Below are 18,351 nucleotides of genomic sequence, written 5' to 3'. Positions count from 1 at the left end.
TGCATTGTTTTTTCACAATAGCCTATCTGGAGATCATCTGATGATTGGGCTATGCAAATGTTGGGGGCGTAACTATTAATGATCCCGACACTATTACATAATAGTCGCTGTTATGTTAGGATTGACCTGTTTTTCAGTGGTCTTTTTCAAACACCAGATTTATAAAAGAAGGAGGAAACGATGGTGTTTGAGACTCATGGTATGTCATGTCCATGTACTGAACTGTTGTTATTCAACTATGCCAAGGTAAATATAGTTTTCCATTCTATGGCACCTTTAAAATAGCATGGCTGCATCAGCAAATGCTTTTTTATTTCACTTTTGCATATCGGGTAGGTATAAGGTTGGTTTTGGTGTAGGGGATATTCCAAAACGATAGAGCATTAACCTTTAGCGACACTACCCGGATATTTGATTTTTGAACAGCCACAATATGCACCCCAAGGAGTGTAATTAAAAATGCAGCAATTCGTGCTTGTACCAATGTAATAAAAATGTGTGGACATTTCACTTTGAAACTGCCACAAAATGTATATAGAGGCACATATTTCCATTAGCCTGGGTTGTATTTTTCACAGTATACATTCATGTTGTGATGTCTAAATTCACTATAACAGCAGCATCAATAAACCACAAGCTGTCATACCTCATTGGATGATTCAACAATTATGTAAGTGCATTGAATATTAGTGTAGACTCAGTGCATTTTCTCCTATGGCAGAAGAGAAAGAACATGACATTTACATTTATGGCATTTGGCAGATGCTCTTTTTTACAGAGCGACTTACAAAAAGGCTTTAGAATTACATATGAGTCTGTTGTGATCAGCAGATGGCACAACATGCAATCTGGAGCACTATCTGACAGGTAAATGCTACAAAGATGAAATACAATACGATAAATAAATAAGAGAGTCAGGAAAAAAATGAATTCATCATCAGAGCATTATCAGTGTTTGAATGATGAGCCATGAAAACTGACCTCATTTGCAAGACTGATAAGACAGCAGAATAAAATGTACAGTATGTATCAAAACCTAAACACTGTGCAGAAAAGAAATATGCAAAATGAACTGTATAGGACAAGAAATGCATTGCATTCACCAAAGGAAAAATGTAGACACAAGGCTTCAAATACTTGCAAAGAACTAAGAGTTCAAAGCACAAATTATTCAGAGCTGCACGTCCTCCAGACTTTTCAGATGTGCTCTGAGAGAGTATGACTTGCCTCAATGAGACCTACCACACTGTAGACCCCTTGAAATTTCAGGATTACAAGCATTAGGCATGGAACAATAAACAAATATAATGAAAGGTGTGAATACGAATGGCATTTCATATAATGACTGATAACATCTAAAAGGCTTAATTCGCTACTATTTTGTTAAAGATGACCTATTATACCCCTTTTCACAAGTCTCAGGTGTACCCAGAATGTGCCTGTAAAGTTTCAGCTCAAAATACCCCACAGATCATTTATTACATCATTTTAAAAATGCCTATATTGAGTGGAAGCAGAAACATGCTGTTTTCGTACGGCTCTTTAAATGCAAATGAGCAGCTGCTTACCACACCCTTTTTCAGAGCTGCGCCTTTACAGTTCGTACCTCAGATACTATGCCAAAAAAAACATCTGTTTGGTTTTGATTATCATGTCTATCGCGCTAAAAACATGAAGTTTAAAGCCAAATTTATTTAAATATATGTATATAGCGTTTTCTGAGAGGACATATCTGAAGAACGCACACAGATAATGGCTGTCACACGGCATCTAAGTTCTTTCATGTCTTATTGCGCTTGAACTGTCAAATACACGCAATTATGGTAAAAACACAAGTTACAAGAACAGTTGGTTATGTCTGTAAAGGTAAACAGCTGGGAAAGAAATCACATGTTTATATTAGATCTGTGTGGCAGCAGCGTACAATACAGTAAATAAATCAATAAATCCACTGCTCTCTTGTCTCCTCTGAGGCTGGGACTCTAAATAGTGTTCTGTGCTCATCTGTGCAGCCAGCGACAGAATAGTTAGTTTGTCGCTTGTGAAAACAGAATGTCGGTGCCATGGGTGGAATCGTGCGTTAATATTATAATAAGATCCTCTTCCTAACGGGTTGAGCGAAATCTAAGCAGCTCATTTTTTTCATGCTTGCAGAGAAAGGCTTACCAAAACAAAGTTACTTGGTTGTCCTTTTTTTTCATATTTTCTGGATTGGTAGATGCACCAGGGATCTGTTTATAGAACTTAAACAAAAACAAACAAAAAGTGAAAACAAAGAAGCCTTCACAACCTTTACAACATTATAATATAGCTACTAGTATGAAAAGTATATTTTTATTTTGAGGGGAATACCTAAGATACTGTAAATAGACACTGAAATGAACAACACAGGCATACTAATAATCACTAGTTTGGGAGTTGTTGTGAGCGTCCTTAGTGGCAGAACCTATAAATTCCTCCATCATGCACCAGAACTACGGCCAACTAGCATCCAAATGTTCTCTTATAGTTCCAGGCACACATTTGCTATCCTGGGTGCACTTACCTGTCACATAGCAACCGACCTGAGGAACTTTCTATGTGATACCTGGTGACGGCTGCTCTTTGCTTAGCTACCGAACAGCCGAGGAGCCGAATCTCATTAAAACATTGAACTCCCTCAGTGCTGTCCCCAACAGCAGGACTGCAACAGATGAGCTGCCTAAAGAACCTTCAAGTCAGGATGACATAAATCTTGACATACAACCAACGTTTCACCCTCACCAGAGGTGCTTTTCCACCTAAGGCCTCAGATGTAACACCTCTGTGTAACTGGCTCCACACCTCACACCTTCAAGGCCAAAGCAAAGTGAGAATAAGTGTTGACATATGGCAGGAAAATTACTCTATTTTGTGTGAACGTCACCTTCCCACAACAACTGATGACACAAGTTGAATGTGTTCTCAGCAGTATCTTAAATTGGGATACTGCACTGCTGGGATAAAAACATCAACAAAGGTCAGAGGAGATGCAAGTGCCTCAACTTTGGTATTTGATCTGGTGCTCAGGTACTAGATGATGCAATCCACCAAACACTCCAAAGCATTTCTGGATCCAAAAACCTCAGTGACAATACCATTGTGTGCAGTTCAGCATGACCAGACCATGACAGCAGCCTGACGGCACTATTCCAGAGACTTGAAGAAAAAAGCCTCAGACTTAATTTCAGTAAATGTAAGTTTAATAAGCCAAGGATTTGTGATTTTTGGACTTGTGTCTTTAGCAAAGGGCACACAGTTTCTGCTGACCTCAGAAAGGTGACTACAGTGCCATTAAAATGCTAGTGCTACAGACATAACCAATGCTGTTTCAACCACAATGTGACAATCCAAAACCACAGAGGGATTTTAATTATATAAATCCATGTAAATTTGTATGACTGTCTGGCCAATTTTTCATTCTTGAGTACAGAAGTATTTAGGGAATAGGATCTTGCCAGAAAATAAAAACTATGAACAAAACTATGAAAACCTGTTTCCGTCACTGAATAAAATAAAATAAAAATTATTTGTGACTTTTTATCTCACAATTCTGCCTTATTTCTCACATTTGTGAGTTTACATCTTTTTTCTTTGAATTGCATGAAATAAATTCACAATTCTTAGAACTGTGGCATATAAACTCAGAATTGCATGTTATAAAGTCAGAATTGTGAGATATAAACTTACAATTGTGTGTTATAAAAAGTAAGAGTTGTGAGATAAAAACTCGCAATTGCATGTTTTAAAGTCACTATTGTAAGATATAAACTCGCAATTGCCTGTTATAAAGTCAGAGTTATGAGATATAAACTTCCAATTCTGAGAAATAAAGTTACAATTCAAATTGTGAGATATAAACTCGCAATTGCAAATTATAAAGTCCAATTTTGAGAGAAAAAAAAAACTGATCTGCAATTGCGTTATTAAGTCAGAATTCCGAGATAGAAACTTGAATTCTGAGAAAAAGTCACAGTTGCGAAATAAAAATATTTGACTTTTTTTCTCAGAATTGCGAGTTTATTTCTTAAAATTCTAAGAAAAAAGTCAGAATTGCGAGAAAAAAAAGTCACAATTACCTTTTTTTTTTTTTTATTATTCAGTGTGACAGGCTTTTATACACAACGCAATGTTTCCAAATGCAAAAATAAGCTGCAGTCTATCCCTACTGTGTACAAGACTGATGGTGTAATATCATTGGTTATAATTAGATTGGGGTCCAATTCTCACTATTAATGAATTCTGCCTTAATAAACTCCTAATTTGCTTCTAATTGATAGTTAGTAAGGTAGTTGTTTAGTTATTGGGTAGGATTAGGGATCTAAAATATGGTCATGCAGAATAAGACATTAATATGTGCTTTGTAGATACTTATAAATAGCCAATATGCTAGTAATATGCATGCTATTAAGCAGCTTGTTAATGATGAGAGTTGGTCCCTATTGAGTTGGTCCCTACTTTCTAACTTTCTCTGTCTTTGTTCTCTCACCTTTGAGGCGTTTAGTAGACCACAGCTACTGAAAGCTTATAAACAGCAGTGACAAGAATTGGCAAATGCCATCCTGGCAGAATGTAAACATGCCAAAGCTTGTCATGATGGCGCAGCCACTGAAGGAGTTTCTCAGCGTGGATTTCACTCTATATCTAGAGTGTTTAGACTTCTTGAGGGGAAAAACCAATGGTATGGCATTTGTTTATGCCTATATCCATTGCCACACGTAAGCTCTTTTAGCAGCTGTGGTTATCGTATCAGTATTTTATTTTCCAAGTTGTGTTGCGGTAATAATATCAACAGGTAACATCAGTAGCTCACCATGTGCAACCCCCTCCACTCATAGTCCAAAATATGTATGAAATGATGTGGATTTTTTAAATAACGTAAATCTTTCATGGGTTTTTTACTACATATTTCAGTAAGAGACATTAATTATGTTATATTAATCCATAACCCAAGTCTTAATACTCAGGGTTACCTTTAAACCCAGAAAAAACACAGCTCATGATCCTATAATTGCAAATTTTTTTACAGCCAGTGCCAACAGAGCTGTTATTAATGGTGAAAACTGATACACACATAGATCGTGAAGGTTGCTATTGTCCGGAGATGTGAAAACACTTTCACCTCTACATCTATAGCAATCCATTTCTACTTGTAACAAGCCATTAACCCATCAAACTCATCTGGAACAATCGTTGCAAACAGGTTTCAGGCCATCTGCTTGAATTGAGTGTTTTCATTGTTAAATATAGAAAAGGGTTAGACAGTCCACGTGACAATGTCCATCAAGCAAGGCTGTTTCTACAACATCAATCTTCTGTGTATTGAATAGCAAACTAAGTCTTCTTCAAATGTGTTTTCTCCAAGATTTTGATGAAACACCATCCTTAGCTTTGGAATATTCTTCCTGCATTTATATTGCATCTTAAAAACAAATCTCTTCTTCTTAGTTCACAAACAATAGTGATGTGCACTATAAATAACCTGACCTCCAGCTTTGCACTCATTCACATCAGCTCATACAGCTCAATGACTGACATGAATGCCACAAAACAGATGTTCTGCTTGCTAATAAATCACATCAGGCTATTGCAAAAACAAAGACCCTCCTAAGACAGATGAAATTTCTTGTTTATTTTCTTAGCTTAATTATGAGTTGAGTCTGTCCTGGCCTTCGAGTTCACAAATAATATCAGACAAGGACAGATACGCATTTGTTAGGCCCCCTGTGCAATCTGGAAACACAGTATCATGACACAAAAGATACAAAGTAAATGCATTTGTGCTCTCCAAGGAATGACCTTCACCCTCAGTTCAGCTCTACTACAGTAAGTAAACTGAAAGCGAAAACCACAAAGATGTCTTTAAAAACTCCCTGTGGTGAATATCAAGTTTTTAATGTTGTTTACATGCCTGTCTGGTAATTCTAAAATGACAAACCATGTGGAAATTCCTCAGTCAACACCACCGCTCAGACTTTCTTCTTGAAACTGTAGTGTACAAAAATGAGTCTTAAAATGATCCACAAACAATCCTGTCAACATGCGGAATGACGTCAAAAGTTTCTATATACAATGTTTTTTAGCAGCGTTGAATAAAGTAGCCAGTCACAGACATATCTGTTGATTTCTTGGAATGTAATGTCCAATCAAAAGTATTTAAGTTAGTCAGAATCCACTTACCACTCAAAACGCCATAGTTTTGTTCAGAGTTTTGTTCTGCGCACGTGTGAATCTTCTCATTTTAACAAACAAGTTGTAGATTCAATGTAAATAAGAGAATAATTGTGCAGGGTAGCACTTCATGGATTATAACGTAATGAGATCGCTTTGAACTAAGGCGATTGACAGCTTTTTAGTGATTATAAGGGGAGCCCTCTTTGTAGGCTGTAATCTTTGTAGGCACACTTTCTAGGCTATAATCCAGAATTTGAAATCAGTCACTCACATATTCATACTCAAAACGGCAATGAATGACACAGCGATAACCATTAATCCAAGACTGCCACTGCCATTGTGTAGCTTTACTATAGAGTTACCTTTGCTAACAGAGTAAAAATGGAGCAGATCTGAGTTAGTAAGAGTAGAGACTTGGACTAATTTAAATATTAGTTGCATTAAAGCCATTTTAATGGGAAAAAGCATTTAAATATGTAATTTTGATTATCAAAGATGAGTTTTACAGGATAAAATGATTGACTACAATCTTAAAAATAAAGGTTCCTCATTGGCATCGATGGTTCCATGAAGAACCTTGAACATCCATGGAAATGGATGCAGAAATGCAAATGCAGAAAAGGTTTTTTTATAGTGGAAAAAGGTTCTTTAGATTTTTAAAATGTTCTTCAAAATGGTTCTTTTAAGAACTGTTCACCAAAAGGTAAACCTAAAGGGTAAACCTAAGGGAGCCAAAAATGGTTCTTCTATGGCATCACCACAAAAACACCCCTTTGGAGCCTTTATTTTTTAAGAGTGTAGAGACGTTGAATGGTTGCTTGTTGGGCAGCATGAATGTATGTTCACAACAAGCTAATAATAAATAAATCATTGGCACATCAAGTACTTTATTAAATGTTAACTACGACAGAATACTGACAAAGTACCTTTTTGACAATAAACGGTTCAGTACGTTTGCAGACTAGCTAAGATTTCACCACGGCAAGATGACAGGATTCTGGCTGTAGGCGAGTGGATCTTCTGAAGTTTGTGCATACTTCACGCAGAGCGCATTGCAGAGCGCATTGCAGAGCTGAAACAGTACAAATGTTATAGAAACAGCAGCTGTGCATCTTTCTAAGAGAACACTGTGCAACACCACAGAGAGCCCCTACTGAGTTAGTGTTACAAAACAAACATCCCAACCTTCCCCACAGTAAAAGGCTGATGTGTCTGAAACAGACCTACAACAGAGAGTAAACACAGCCAAAGCGAAAATGAAACTGTAGGATGAATTCCATCAAAATTCTTCATTTCAGACTCTGAAAGTTGGCTACAAAGTATTTTACAGACGGAGGAAGTGACAAGTTTACCCAGGACTCCCATATCCCCTCATCAAGATACTTAACCACATGAACTTTGTTACAATCCTTTGTAATAGTCTGTCAGCAAGTGCAACTAAGACAACTGATTCAGAAAAGTAAACATGTCTCCAGATTTTTTGAGACTGTATTGTCAGTCTGTTTGCTCTGCCATCGAAATAAGTTCCAAATGAAGCCACAGCAGAATCAAGCGTTTCTGACTGAATCAAGGCTGTGTTCCAATCTACCATAACTGGCCTGTAATGTGAACATGTCAGCATGACATAATAATAGCTGTGGGATATTTCTTTCAATGACAATGACATGAGTCCTAATGAAGGATCCTTATGAGAATCAGAAGTGACACATGTTCCCATGTCTGTTATGATTAGAATAGAGAAAAGCTTGTTCCTTATATATATATATACAGTATATATATATATATATGAGAACAGCTTGTTACTTATATATGTATGTATATGTATATGTATATGTATATGTATGTATATATATATGTGACCCTGGACCACAAAACCAGTCTTAAGTCGCTGGGGTATATTTGTAGCAATAGCCAAAAATACATTGTATGGGTCAAAATTATTGATTTTTCTTTTATGCCAAAAATCATTAGGAAATTAAGTAAAGATCATGTTCCATGAAGATTTTCTGTAAAATTCCTACTATAAATATATCAAAATGTAATTTTTGATTAGTAATATGCATTGTTAAGAACTTAATTTGGACCACTTTAAAGGTGATTTTCTCAGCATTTTGATTTTTTTGCACCATCAGATTCCAGATTTTCAAATAGTTGTATTTCGGCCAAATATTGTCCTATCCTAACAAACCATACATCAATAGAAAGCTTATTTATTGGGCTTTCATATGATGTATATATCTCAGTTTTGTAAAATTTAACCTTATGACTGGTTTTGTGGTCCAGGGTCACATATGTAACCTTTAATACCGACCCCTGACATTTTCTGTCTGTGTATTTGTTGTCTCCTGTTTCTCTCAATTCTTTCGTTCATTAAGCTATCTTACTGTCTCACAATCTCTATCCAATTCTTTTTCTCTCTCCCACTTTCTCTGTTCTTCAGACTAATTTTCTCTTACACCATCTGAATTGTAAAAACTCTCTTGGTCTATCACATCATTATTCATACCCACACGTTGACCAGCTGCTGCACAAGATCTCCAAATTTAATCAGCCTCTTAAAAGGATCTTCTGGGTTTACTCTCGCAAGAGGTGAACAAAAACAATAGGTCCCCGAGTGACTGTGCTCTGTTCTTCTCTTCAGTCTCCTCTATAATCCCCTCAGCTAACACCACTCTGCGCACAAAAAAAGTGCCAGTGCCATTTCGTAAGCTGGAAGAGTCAAGGGAATGTGTTAAAGTGGTGTCAATAAGTGAAAAGGAGACTAAATGAGAGAAAAAACCAAATGGGAGAGAGAAAAGAATAGATCAGAAAGTTCACATTGTTAAGTTTGTCTGTCAGGTTGCATTAACTGTAAATTAAAGGGAAGATATCATGACAATCTGACTTTTTCAATGTTTAAGTGCTATAACGCGTCCCTGTTGTATCTACCAACCCAGGGAACTTTGTTTTGGTAAGCTTTTCTCTGCAAGCATGTGAAAAAATGAGCCGCTCAGATTTCGCCCCCCTGTGATGTAGAAAGAGGATCTTATTATAATATTACCGCCCTTTAATCTGCACATTTCCACCCACGGTGCCGCCATTGTGTTTTAACATGCGACAATGATGTGCCAGTTCTAACACCATGGCAAAAGTTCGAGCAAAGCATGCTAACTGTCGAGCACAGTATACACTATTTAGAGTCCCAGCCTCAGAGGAGACAAGAGAGCAGAGATTTATTTACTGTATATTACGCTGCTGCCACACAGATCTAATATAGACATGCAATTTCTTTCCCAGCTCTTTTCCTTTTCAAACATAGCCAACTGTTTTTGTAACTCATGTGTGTTTTTAGCATTAACTTGTGTGTATTTGACAGTTTAAGTGCAATAAGACATGAAAGAGAACTTAGTTTTGTACTCACATGCTGTGTGACAGCTGCTTTCAGTGTGCATGCTTTAGATGTGTGCACTCAGAAAACCCTATATCAGAAGTTTGAACTAATATGGCTTTAAAACACGATTTCAGCGCGATAGACGTGATAATCAAAACCAAACAAATGTCTTTTGCTATAGTATCTGAGGTACGAGCTGTAAAGGCACAGCTCTATTCTGGAAAAGGGGGCGGGGAGCAGCAGCTCATTTGCATTTAAAGAGTCATGCACGATCTTGTAAAAAGGGGCATAATAGGTCACCTTTAAAACTAAGGAAGAGTGCAAGTAGGAAAAAAATATACTACCGTATTGTATGTACGCAGTTACTGTCTCAGCATATAAAAATGAAAAGAAAAGTATTTAAAGGAGGCCTAAATGGCAATTTTTTTTTATTTTCAAACATGTTTGTAAATTAAGTCACAATTTGGGAATGGGGCTTTAAGTATTATATAAAAAGTAAATGGTTCCTTTAGACAAGTCATTTTTGCAATGTTGTTCATATTTCACTTTTTTCCTGCAGGCTGGCCATTTGGCAGTTTGGTGTGTAAGTTGAGCGGGATGGTGCAGGGAATATCGGTATCCGCCTCTGTTTTCACACTAGTGGCCATTGCTGTGGACAGGTGGGCTAAAACAGTGAACATAGTTGTAGTTAATAGTGTGATCAAAATATGTATGTGAGCCTGCACCACAAAACCAGTCTTAAGTAGAATGGGTATATTTGTAGCAATAGCCAAAAATACATTGTATGGGTCAAAATTATAGATTTTTTTTAATGCCAAAAATCATTAGGAAATTAAGTAAAGATCATGTTCTATGAAGATATTTTGTAAATTTCCTACTGTAAATATATCAAAACCTAATTTTTGATTAGGAATATGCATATCTAAGAACTTAATTTGGACAACTTTAAAGGCGATTTTCTCAATATTTGAAATTATTTTTTTGCACCTTCAGATTCAAGATTTTTCAAATATTGAACTATCCTAACAAACCATACATCAATGGAAAGCTTATTTATTCAGCTTTCAGATGATGTACAGTCGTGGCCAAAAGTTTTGAGAATGACACAAATATTAGTTTTCTCAAAGTTTGCTGCTCAACTGCTTTTAGATCTTTGTTTCAGTTGTTTCTGTGATGTACTGAAATATAATTACAAGCACTTCATACGTTTCAAAGGCTTTTATCGACAATTACATGACATTTATGCAAAGAGTCAGTATTTGCAGTGTTGGCCCTTCTTTTTCAGGACCTCTGCAATTCGACTGGGCATGCTCTCAACCAACTTCTGGGCCAAATCCTGATTGATAGCAACCCATTCTTTCATAATCACTTCTTGGAGTTTGTCAGAATTAGTGGGTTTTTGTTTGTCCACCTGCCTCTTGAGGATTGACCACAAGTTCTCAATGGGATTAAGATCTGGGGAGTTTCCAGGCCATGGACCCAAAATTTCAACGTTTTGGTCCCCGAGCCACTTAGTTATCCCTTTTGCCTTAAGGCACGGTGCTCCATCGTGCTGGAAAATGCATTGTTCTTCACCAAACTGTTGTTGGATTGTTGGAAGAAGTTGCTGTTGGAGGGTGTTTTGGTACCATTCTTTATTCATGGCTGTGTTTTTGGGCAAAATTGTGAGTGAGCCCACTCCCTTGGATGAGAAGCAACCCCACACATGAATGGTCTCAGAATGCTTTACTGTTGGCATGACACTGGACTGATGGTAGCGCTCACCTTTTCTTCTCCGGACAAGCCTTTTTCCAGATCCCCCAAACAATCGGAAAGAGGCTTCATCAGAGAATATGACTTTGCCCCAGTCCTCAGCAGTCCATTCGCCATACTTTTTGCAGAAGATCAATCTGTCCCTGATGTTTTTTTTTGGAGAGAAGTGGCTTCTTTGCTGCCCTTCTTGACACCAGGCCATCTTCCAAAAGTCTTGGCCTCACTGTGCGTGCAGATGCGCTCACACCTGCCTGCTGCCATTCCTGAGCAAGCTCTGCACTGATGGCACTCCGATCCCGCAGCTGAATCCTCTTTGGGAGACGATCCTGGCACTTGCTGGACTTTCTTGGACGCCCTGAAGCCTTCTTAACAATGCAGTGGAAAGTTTTTTGGGGGGATTAAGTTAATTTTCATGGCAAAGAAGGACTATGCAATTCATCTGATCACTCTTCATAACATTCTGGAGTATATGCAAATTGCTAGTATAAAAACTTAAGCAGCAACTTTTCCAATTTCCAATATTTATGTAATTCTCAAAACTTTTGGCCACGACTGTATAAATCTCAATTTCAAATAATTGACCCTTATGACTGGTTTTGTGGTTCCAGGTCACATATATTCCAGGTTACGTTTATTATCTTCACAATTTATATTGATTGTACATTTTTTCTTAAAACACTTTCTTGAAACATATTTTCTCCTCTTCTCTGTTTTCTGTCACCCATCTTGTTTCCTCTTTCATTTTAATGTCTTGTCCTCACACTCTCTTCCTTGTTTTATACAAATGTGTCAGATTCCGCTGCATTGTCTATCCCTTCAAACAGAAGCTCACTATCCCCACCTCCACCCTTATCATCATCATCATCTGGGTTCTGGCCATCTCCATTATGTGTCCGTCTGGTGTCATGCTACAGGTCACCAAAGAGCACCGAGTCTCCATCTTGCTAAGCGATGGCAACACCACGCAACCCTTCTACTGGTGCCGTGAAAACTGGCCAAACCAAGAGATGCGCAAGATTTACACCACAGTACTCTTCACTAACATTTATTTGGCACCTCTGACCCTAATTGTCATCATGTACGCCCGGATTGGAATCACACTCTTCAAAACATCAATGCCTATTCCTGTCAGCCAAGTTGGGACGTCAGGCTCCGGAACTAGCGTTGGAAAAAACAGCAGATATGAAAGTCGTCAGCTTGTGTCCCGGAAAAAGAAGCGGGTCATTAAAATGTTGCTAGTGGTGGCCCTGCTCTTCATCCTGTCATGGTTGCCATTATGGGCACTCATGATGCTGAGCGATTACGCAAGCTTGAGTGAGCGTCAGCATCGCATTATTAATATCTATTTTTATCCTCTGGCCCACTGGCTGGCGTTCTGTAACAGCAGCGTCAATCCCATAGTCTATGGGTTTTTCAATGAGAACTTTCGCAAAGGTTTCAAGGCAGCCTTTAAGCTTCAGCTGTGCTCAGCCCATTCGGGGAAGAGGAGGAGCTACTCTCACCGTCTGCAGGGCAATGCTGTGTTACCTGCAAACTTGCCCCTGACCAAGGAGTCTGCACTGGAGGCTGGGGGTCCGAGACCAGGACAGGGGCTCATCCAAGAGCTGGTGTCTGTGGGCAGTGGGAAGGGACCAGGTGAAAAAAGCCATTCTTCAGGCAAGGAGAACGTGAAAGAACAGGATCTGATCATGGAAGATCTGGAGAAGGTTTGTACATGATATTGTTTTGGACCCCTTAAACTCCAGATAAGATGTACTTTTTCATGTATGTATGTAAAAGATATGTATACATACTACCTTTCAAACATTTAAAGGTCAGTACATTTTTTTTTTTTAATTAATTGATCACAAGTGACAGTAAATACATTTACATCTATCTATTCTATTTCTATACACAAAAAATTAAAGGGAACCCCCAGTTATTAAGACTAAATGATTAAGACTTAATGGCTTAATGTAATGTAATTTATGTCCTATTACTAAAATATGTAATAATAAAACCCATCAAAGCTTTGCATTATTAAAAATCCACATCGCTTTATACATATTTTAGACTATGGGGGGCGCCATAGTTTGGTTTATGTCAAATGGTTGCACTCAGTAAGCTACTGGCACTACCTGTTGCTATATACCACAACACAACTCAGAATACACACTTTAGATAATAATACTGATATGATGCCACATTGTATGGCTTTTGGTTGTAATTTTCGGTCGAATGGCAACAAAAAAGTCTTCACTCTTTTTCCTAGCGATAAGAAGAGGAGAAAAGAATTGGAAGATGCCTGTGGACGAATAATACATCCTAAAGACCCACATCTCCACTTTAGCCCTGATTCCTTTGAGGCTTTTAGTAGACCACAGCTACTATAAGAGCTTACAAATGACAGAGAAAGAAATGCTAGATGCCATCCTGCCAGGATGTAAACATGCCGACGCTTGTCATGATGCCGCAGCCACTGAAGGAGTTTCTCAGTGTGGTTTTCACTCGATATCTGGGGGTGTTTGGCCAATGCTTATATATCCATTGCCATCTGTAAATTCTTTTAGTAGCCGTGGTCACCGTATCAGTTTTTTATTTACCGTATCAGTTTTTTTATTTTACAGTAGCTCACCAAGTGCAACCATTTCACGTCATCAAAATAATGGGGCCCCCCATAGTCCAAAATGTAAATTTTTTTAAACAACGTAAATCTATCGTACTACCACGTACACACTGCAGCTATATTTGGTTGTCAGTTCAACTTTTACAACATAATCGCGTCCTGTACACACATAATTCACTAAAATACGTGAGTGACAAAAATGTACAGAAATTCTATGCAGTGTGAGACAACAAACAAGGACAAGCACAAAAAACACTAAAACACCCAAATGCTTTGTTTTATAACACCCCAAAAAAATCATATATCTCATATCCGTGCCATCAGACCACTTTATTAAAGGGGTCATATGATGTTGCTAAAGTAATTATTTTGTGTATTTGTTATAATGCAATGTGTTTATGCAGTTTGATGTTCAAAAAACACATTATTTTCCACATACTGTACATTATTGTTGCTGCTCCGCCTTTCTGAAACGCTTAAATTTTTACAAAACTCATCATTGATGGAAACCGAAGTGTTCTCTGATTGGCCAGCTATCCGGTGCGCTGTGATTAACCGAATACCTCAAGCGTGTGACGGAAATGTTATGCCCCTTACCATGCCGTTTCTCGGTTTGACGAGACAGAAACAATAAAACCCATTATAAAGGAGGCATTTGTTGCATCCAGTGGGGACATAACTACTGGTTATAATGACTCATACTGTCTTTTTACTCGTTGCGTTGCTTCGCGTCACATAAACATAAGACCATACAGCTGGCATTGTAAGCTGCTCTCCCAGGTTCAGGAAACAGTCCTCCATAAAATGTGCATCACCCACTCACATATTTGTGTTGTACTGTTCCGGAACAGTGTTGTAAATATAACTGATTTCTAGTTGTGTCCTCATTTGGAAGGCCAAACAATGTACTTTTGCAACGAAACACACTGCGCCTCCACAACTTGGCGGCTGCAACACTACTACAGCCGGTAAAAGTTATGCCTTCTTACTTTCAATATACATATGTCACTTTCAATATACATATGGGTGGTGTTATGCTAATCTACTCACCCTGTGACATGGACTAGTGGGGGCATGTTTGAACGAGCCATTTTTGGGAGGTGTGGCTGAGTCTTAACTTTTATAATAAATATCTCTTTGATTTTGAGACTTTAAGCTTTTCAACTTTACAGATCTTATCTATGCACAAATAGCTTGTAACACTCCAAAGACAAACAAAAACAAGAAACAGCATCATATAAGCCCTTTAACTTTATAAATTGCCTAGTTTTTAAGACCAAACAACATGCCTAAAAGTGCCTGTAAATATAAGGACATGGCAACACTGCAAGACAGTGCTCTCCTCTCGAGCATAAACAAAACACAGCACGTCTATCAGTGGTGGTGTAGTTAAAATCAACAGACAAAAAGATGCAGAAAAAAATGGCAGATACCAAACAGCTAAATTCTTATTCACTCTCACAAGAGCCAAAATGTTACTATGGTTACAAATGCTGCTGTTCCATACACACGTGGAACGATAATTTACGGGACTCACTCCTGCATTTTAATGAGGTTGTCACTCCTGAAACTTGCAGTGTGTACATTGCCTAAGAGCCATCATTTATGTTATATTAAGCCATACAAGTCTTAATACCGAGTTTCTATAGCACATAGTCAGCATTATTTCTGAAGGATAATGTGACCCTGAATATTGGTGTAATGGCTGCTAAAAATAAAAACAGAAAACAATCATTTCACAGTATTACTCTTTTAACATCTTTTTTTTTTATCTTTTTAGACTTTTTTCAAAAACATAAAAAAATCATACTGACACTAAACATTTGTAGCATACAGACAATACATACAGTATATGTAGAAAATATAATACAGTATTATATGTATAATTCAGAATTAAATATTTAGATATGCTATAAAAGTATGATAAACACTTTTCCTCTTTTGATGTGAGAAAGTAATCACGAGATGGTTAAATACTGATCTTATAAAGTGACATTTAACAGGATTTATGCATGACAAACTTCCTAGTTTCATACTCAAAATCCACATCATTAAACTGGCATATAATAATATTCTTGAGCAGTTCACCGTTACAGCAGATGCTGTAGTAACATAAACAGCATTGTTTACTGGCAACCAAGGCATTTTTACAGATGTTCTTCACTAAATTGTCAATTTTCACTCTCCATCTTCTTCAGCAGATTTTTTTCTAATGGTCCCTATTTTGTCCATTTTTATTAGAAGATAGTTTCAGTGACACTGCATCTCACTCAACCTTCAGAGAAAATTCAGGGTGTTATAAATGGTATAAATGTAACCACTGTTTGTCTGCGTTTCTTCACAGGTAATGTACGACCTATAGGTGCTTAATGATTTTGTGGAACCGGTCAAAGATACTGTGCACTCAGATGATCTGATCCTCATGAAAGGCTGATTTTTCCTTTCTCTTTGACTGTTTTACTGCTGGGAGGACACCATGAGTTCATCTTTCATCTCTTTTCATCTCTTTCATCTCCTAGGCAAGGATGTGCTCTGCCTTTTCTCTCATGAAATTTCTAACTTTTATGACTATAATTGTGCCAGAAAGGCAGACTGAGCTGGAGGGGTTAAAAATCATACATTGTATGATGGACTTGGCTTTGACCTAATAAGATGAGAAATGAAATGACATCTCACTGGCTGCCAAATTATGCCCAGTGTCATTCTTGGATGTAGGAGCTGATTGCATTCCCCGTGTTTAACCTGAGGAAAACACCCTGAGGTTCGTAGAAAATTACACTGAATATCAAGGCCACAAATTATATGGATATTTCCAATGAAGAGGCCATGAGTCTAAATCACATTTCAAACTGTCTGAAGTGCCTGAGCAGGGGAAATTTCAGTGTGCTTTCTATTGCATCTCCTCTCTATTTGGATGGTAAAATGGCTGCATTTTGTTAAAATGGCCTGAGTTGTATGATGACTACCATTTTTTGCTCAACAGATCCTCTCAACCAACATTGAATGAATGCCAGCTGAAAAACTCACTGGCTGGTGTGTTTACAGGGTGAATGTAGTAGGTCTTCAACTCTGACTATTTAAATGAGAAGCATCTATATTAGCATAAAATAGCTCAGTGTACCAGGGTGGGCATTTTGCCAGTGGTTTTCAGAAACACTCAACAGTTTGTGCCCTGACACGGGGGACAGTGCCTGAGGACCTTTTCAGACTGTTGAATTCATTGTAAATGAGCTGCTGAACCAGAAGAGCTGTGCCTTAAAAAGAGGGCATTAGCGGTCAGAAACACTGAGAACTTGAACGTCACATATATGGAATGAGTCAAGAAACAAATCCTCGAGGGAAATGGCAAGTGTCCAGACTGTCATTGGTTTCTGAATCTGACATTTATGCATATCTCATGGTTTCTCTTTTGGCTTTATTATGACAAGAATCTGGCGATTTTTGTGTAGAAAAAGAAAAACCTCACTTTAAAATGCTATTTTGTTGTCTGTGTTTCTAATGTGAACCTGGCAGGTGTTCAATTCTAAAGTGATATACTTGAGGCGCACAATGTATTGCTGCTACAGTGTCCTCTGTGAACTTTTTTTATTCATGATGTGAAACACTTTTCAGTTTGGTGATACATCCTTTTGGCTGCAGTTCTGTGCTTTGCAATGTGTATAAAATGACTAATCAAGCGAACAGTCTGTTCAGAAAACAGTCATTAATGCAGGTTGTGTTGGACATTTGGTTTGACTAGAAATGTTGTGCATTAGTATTTTCTCTGAGATCAAAGGGCATGCATAATGAAAGTTATGGCAAATTACAGCTACACCCCGCAACCTGTTAGATATTATACACCATCAAATGCTCAAATTACATAAGGAATAATTGTTATAATTTCACCACAGCTTGTTGCGTAATGTGTGCGAGACAGAGAGGAAATGGTAGAGAGAGAAGCAGGACCTTGTTGAAATGTGTTACTGGATGATGGTCATCTTGAACAGCTTTGATTTTTGTGAAAGTGAAAAGCAGTGTGGGATGTCAGCCCACTTGTCATGTCAGTGTGTCATGACAGTACAATCATGTCTTTAAAGTGACATATCTGACAATGTATTTGTTGGAGTGTGGAGAGTGTATAATGTCATCATCAACAAGACTGATGCTATAGGATAACATAGCCTACGAAGAACATTATTTTGACATACTGCACACAACACAGCAGACTGGAAAATTATATAGGGAGAATAACAAAATCTGTCAAAATTGGTAAATGTCTTCAGCACTGGTGTAACTACTGCCATTGCAGTCACACAACAGTCTATGCTGACATTAAAGGGATAGTTCACCCAAAATTGAAAATTCTGTAATTAATTACTCACCTTCATGTCATTCCAAACCTGTAAGACCTTCATTCATATTTGGAACACAAATTAGGATATTTTTGAAATGA

The 18,351-nt window shown here is 37.7% G+C and overlaps 1 protein-coding gene across 1 annotated transcript in view; it reads left to right on the top strand.

Annotated features, from left to right (window-relative positions):
* LOC141335545 (neuropeptide FF receptor 2) overlaps positions 1 to 16,281 on the top strand; it is a 39,176-nt gene extending 22,895 nt beyond the window's left edge. Inside the window, exons 2-4 of the mRNA XM_073841047.1 lie at positions 10,122 to 10,221; positions 12,108 to 13,020; positions 16,264 to 16,281. Of these exons, the coding sequence (XP_073697148.1) occupies positions 10,122 to 10,221; positions 12,108 to 13,020; positions 16,264 to 16,281 (1,031 nt within the window). The remainder of the gene's footprint in view (positions 1 to 10,121; positions 10,222 to 12,107; positions 13,021 to 16,263) is intronic.
* The last annotated feature ends 2,070 nt before the right edge of the window (positions 16,282 to 18,351 follow it).

The sequence above is a fragment of the Garra rufa genome, chromosome 5 (genome assembly GCF_049309525.1).
Source record: "Garra rufa chromosome 5, GarRuf1.0, whole genome shotgun sequence".
In the NCBI taxonomy this organism is placed as follows: domain Eukaryota; kingdom Metazoa; phylum Chordata; class Actinopteri; order Cypriniformes; family Cyprinidae; genus Garra; species Garra rufa.
This window is presented reverse-complemented; position numbering and strand designations above follow the sequence as displayed.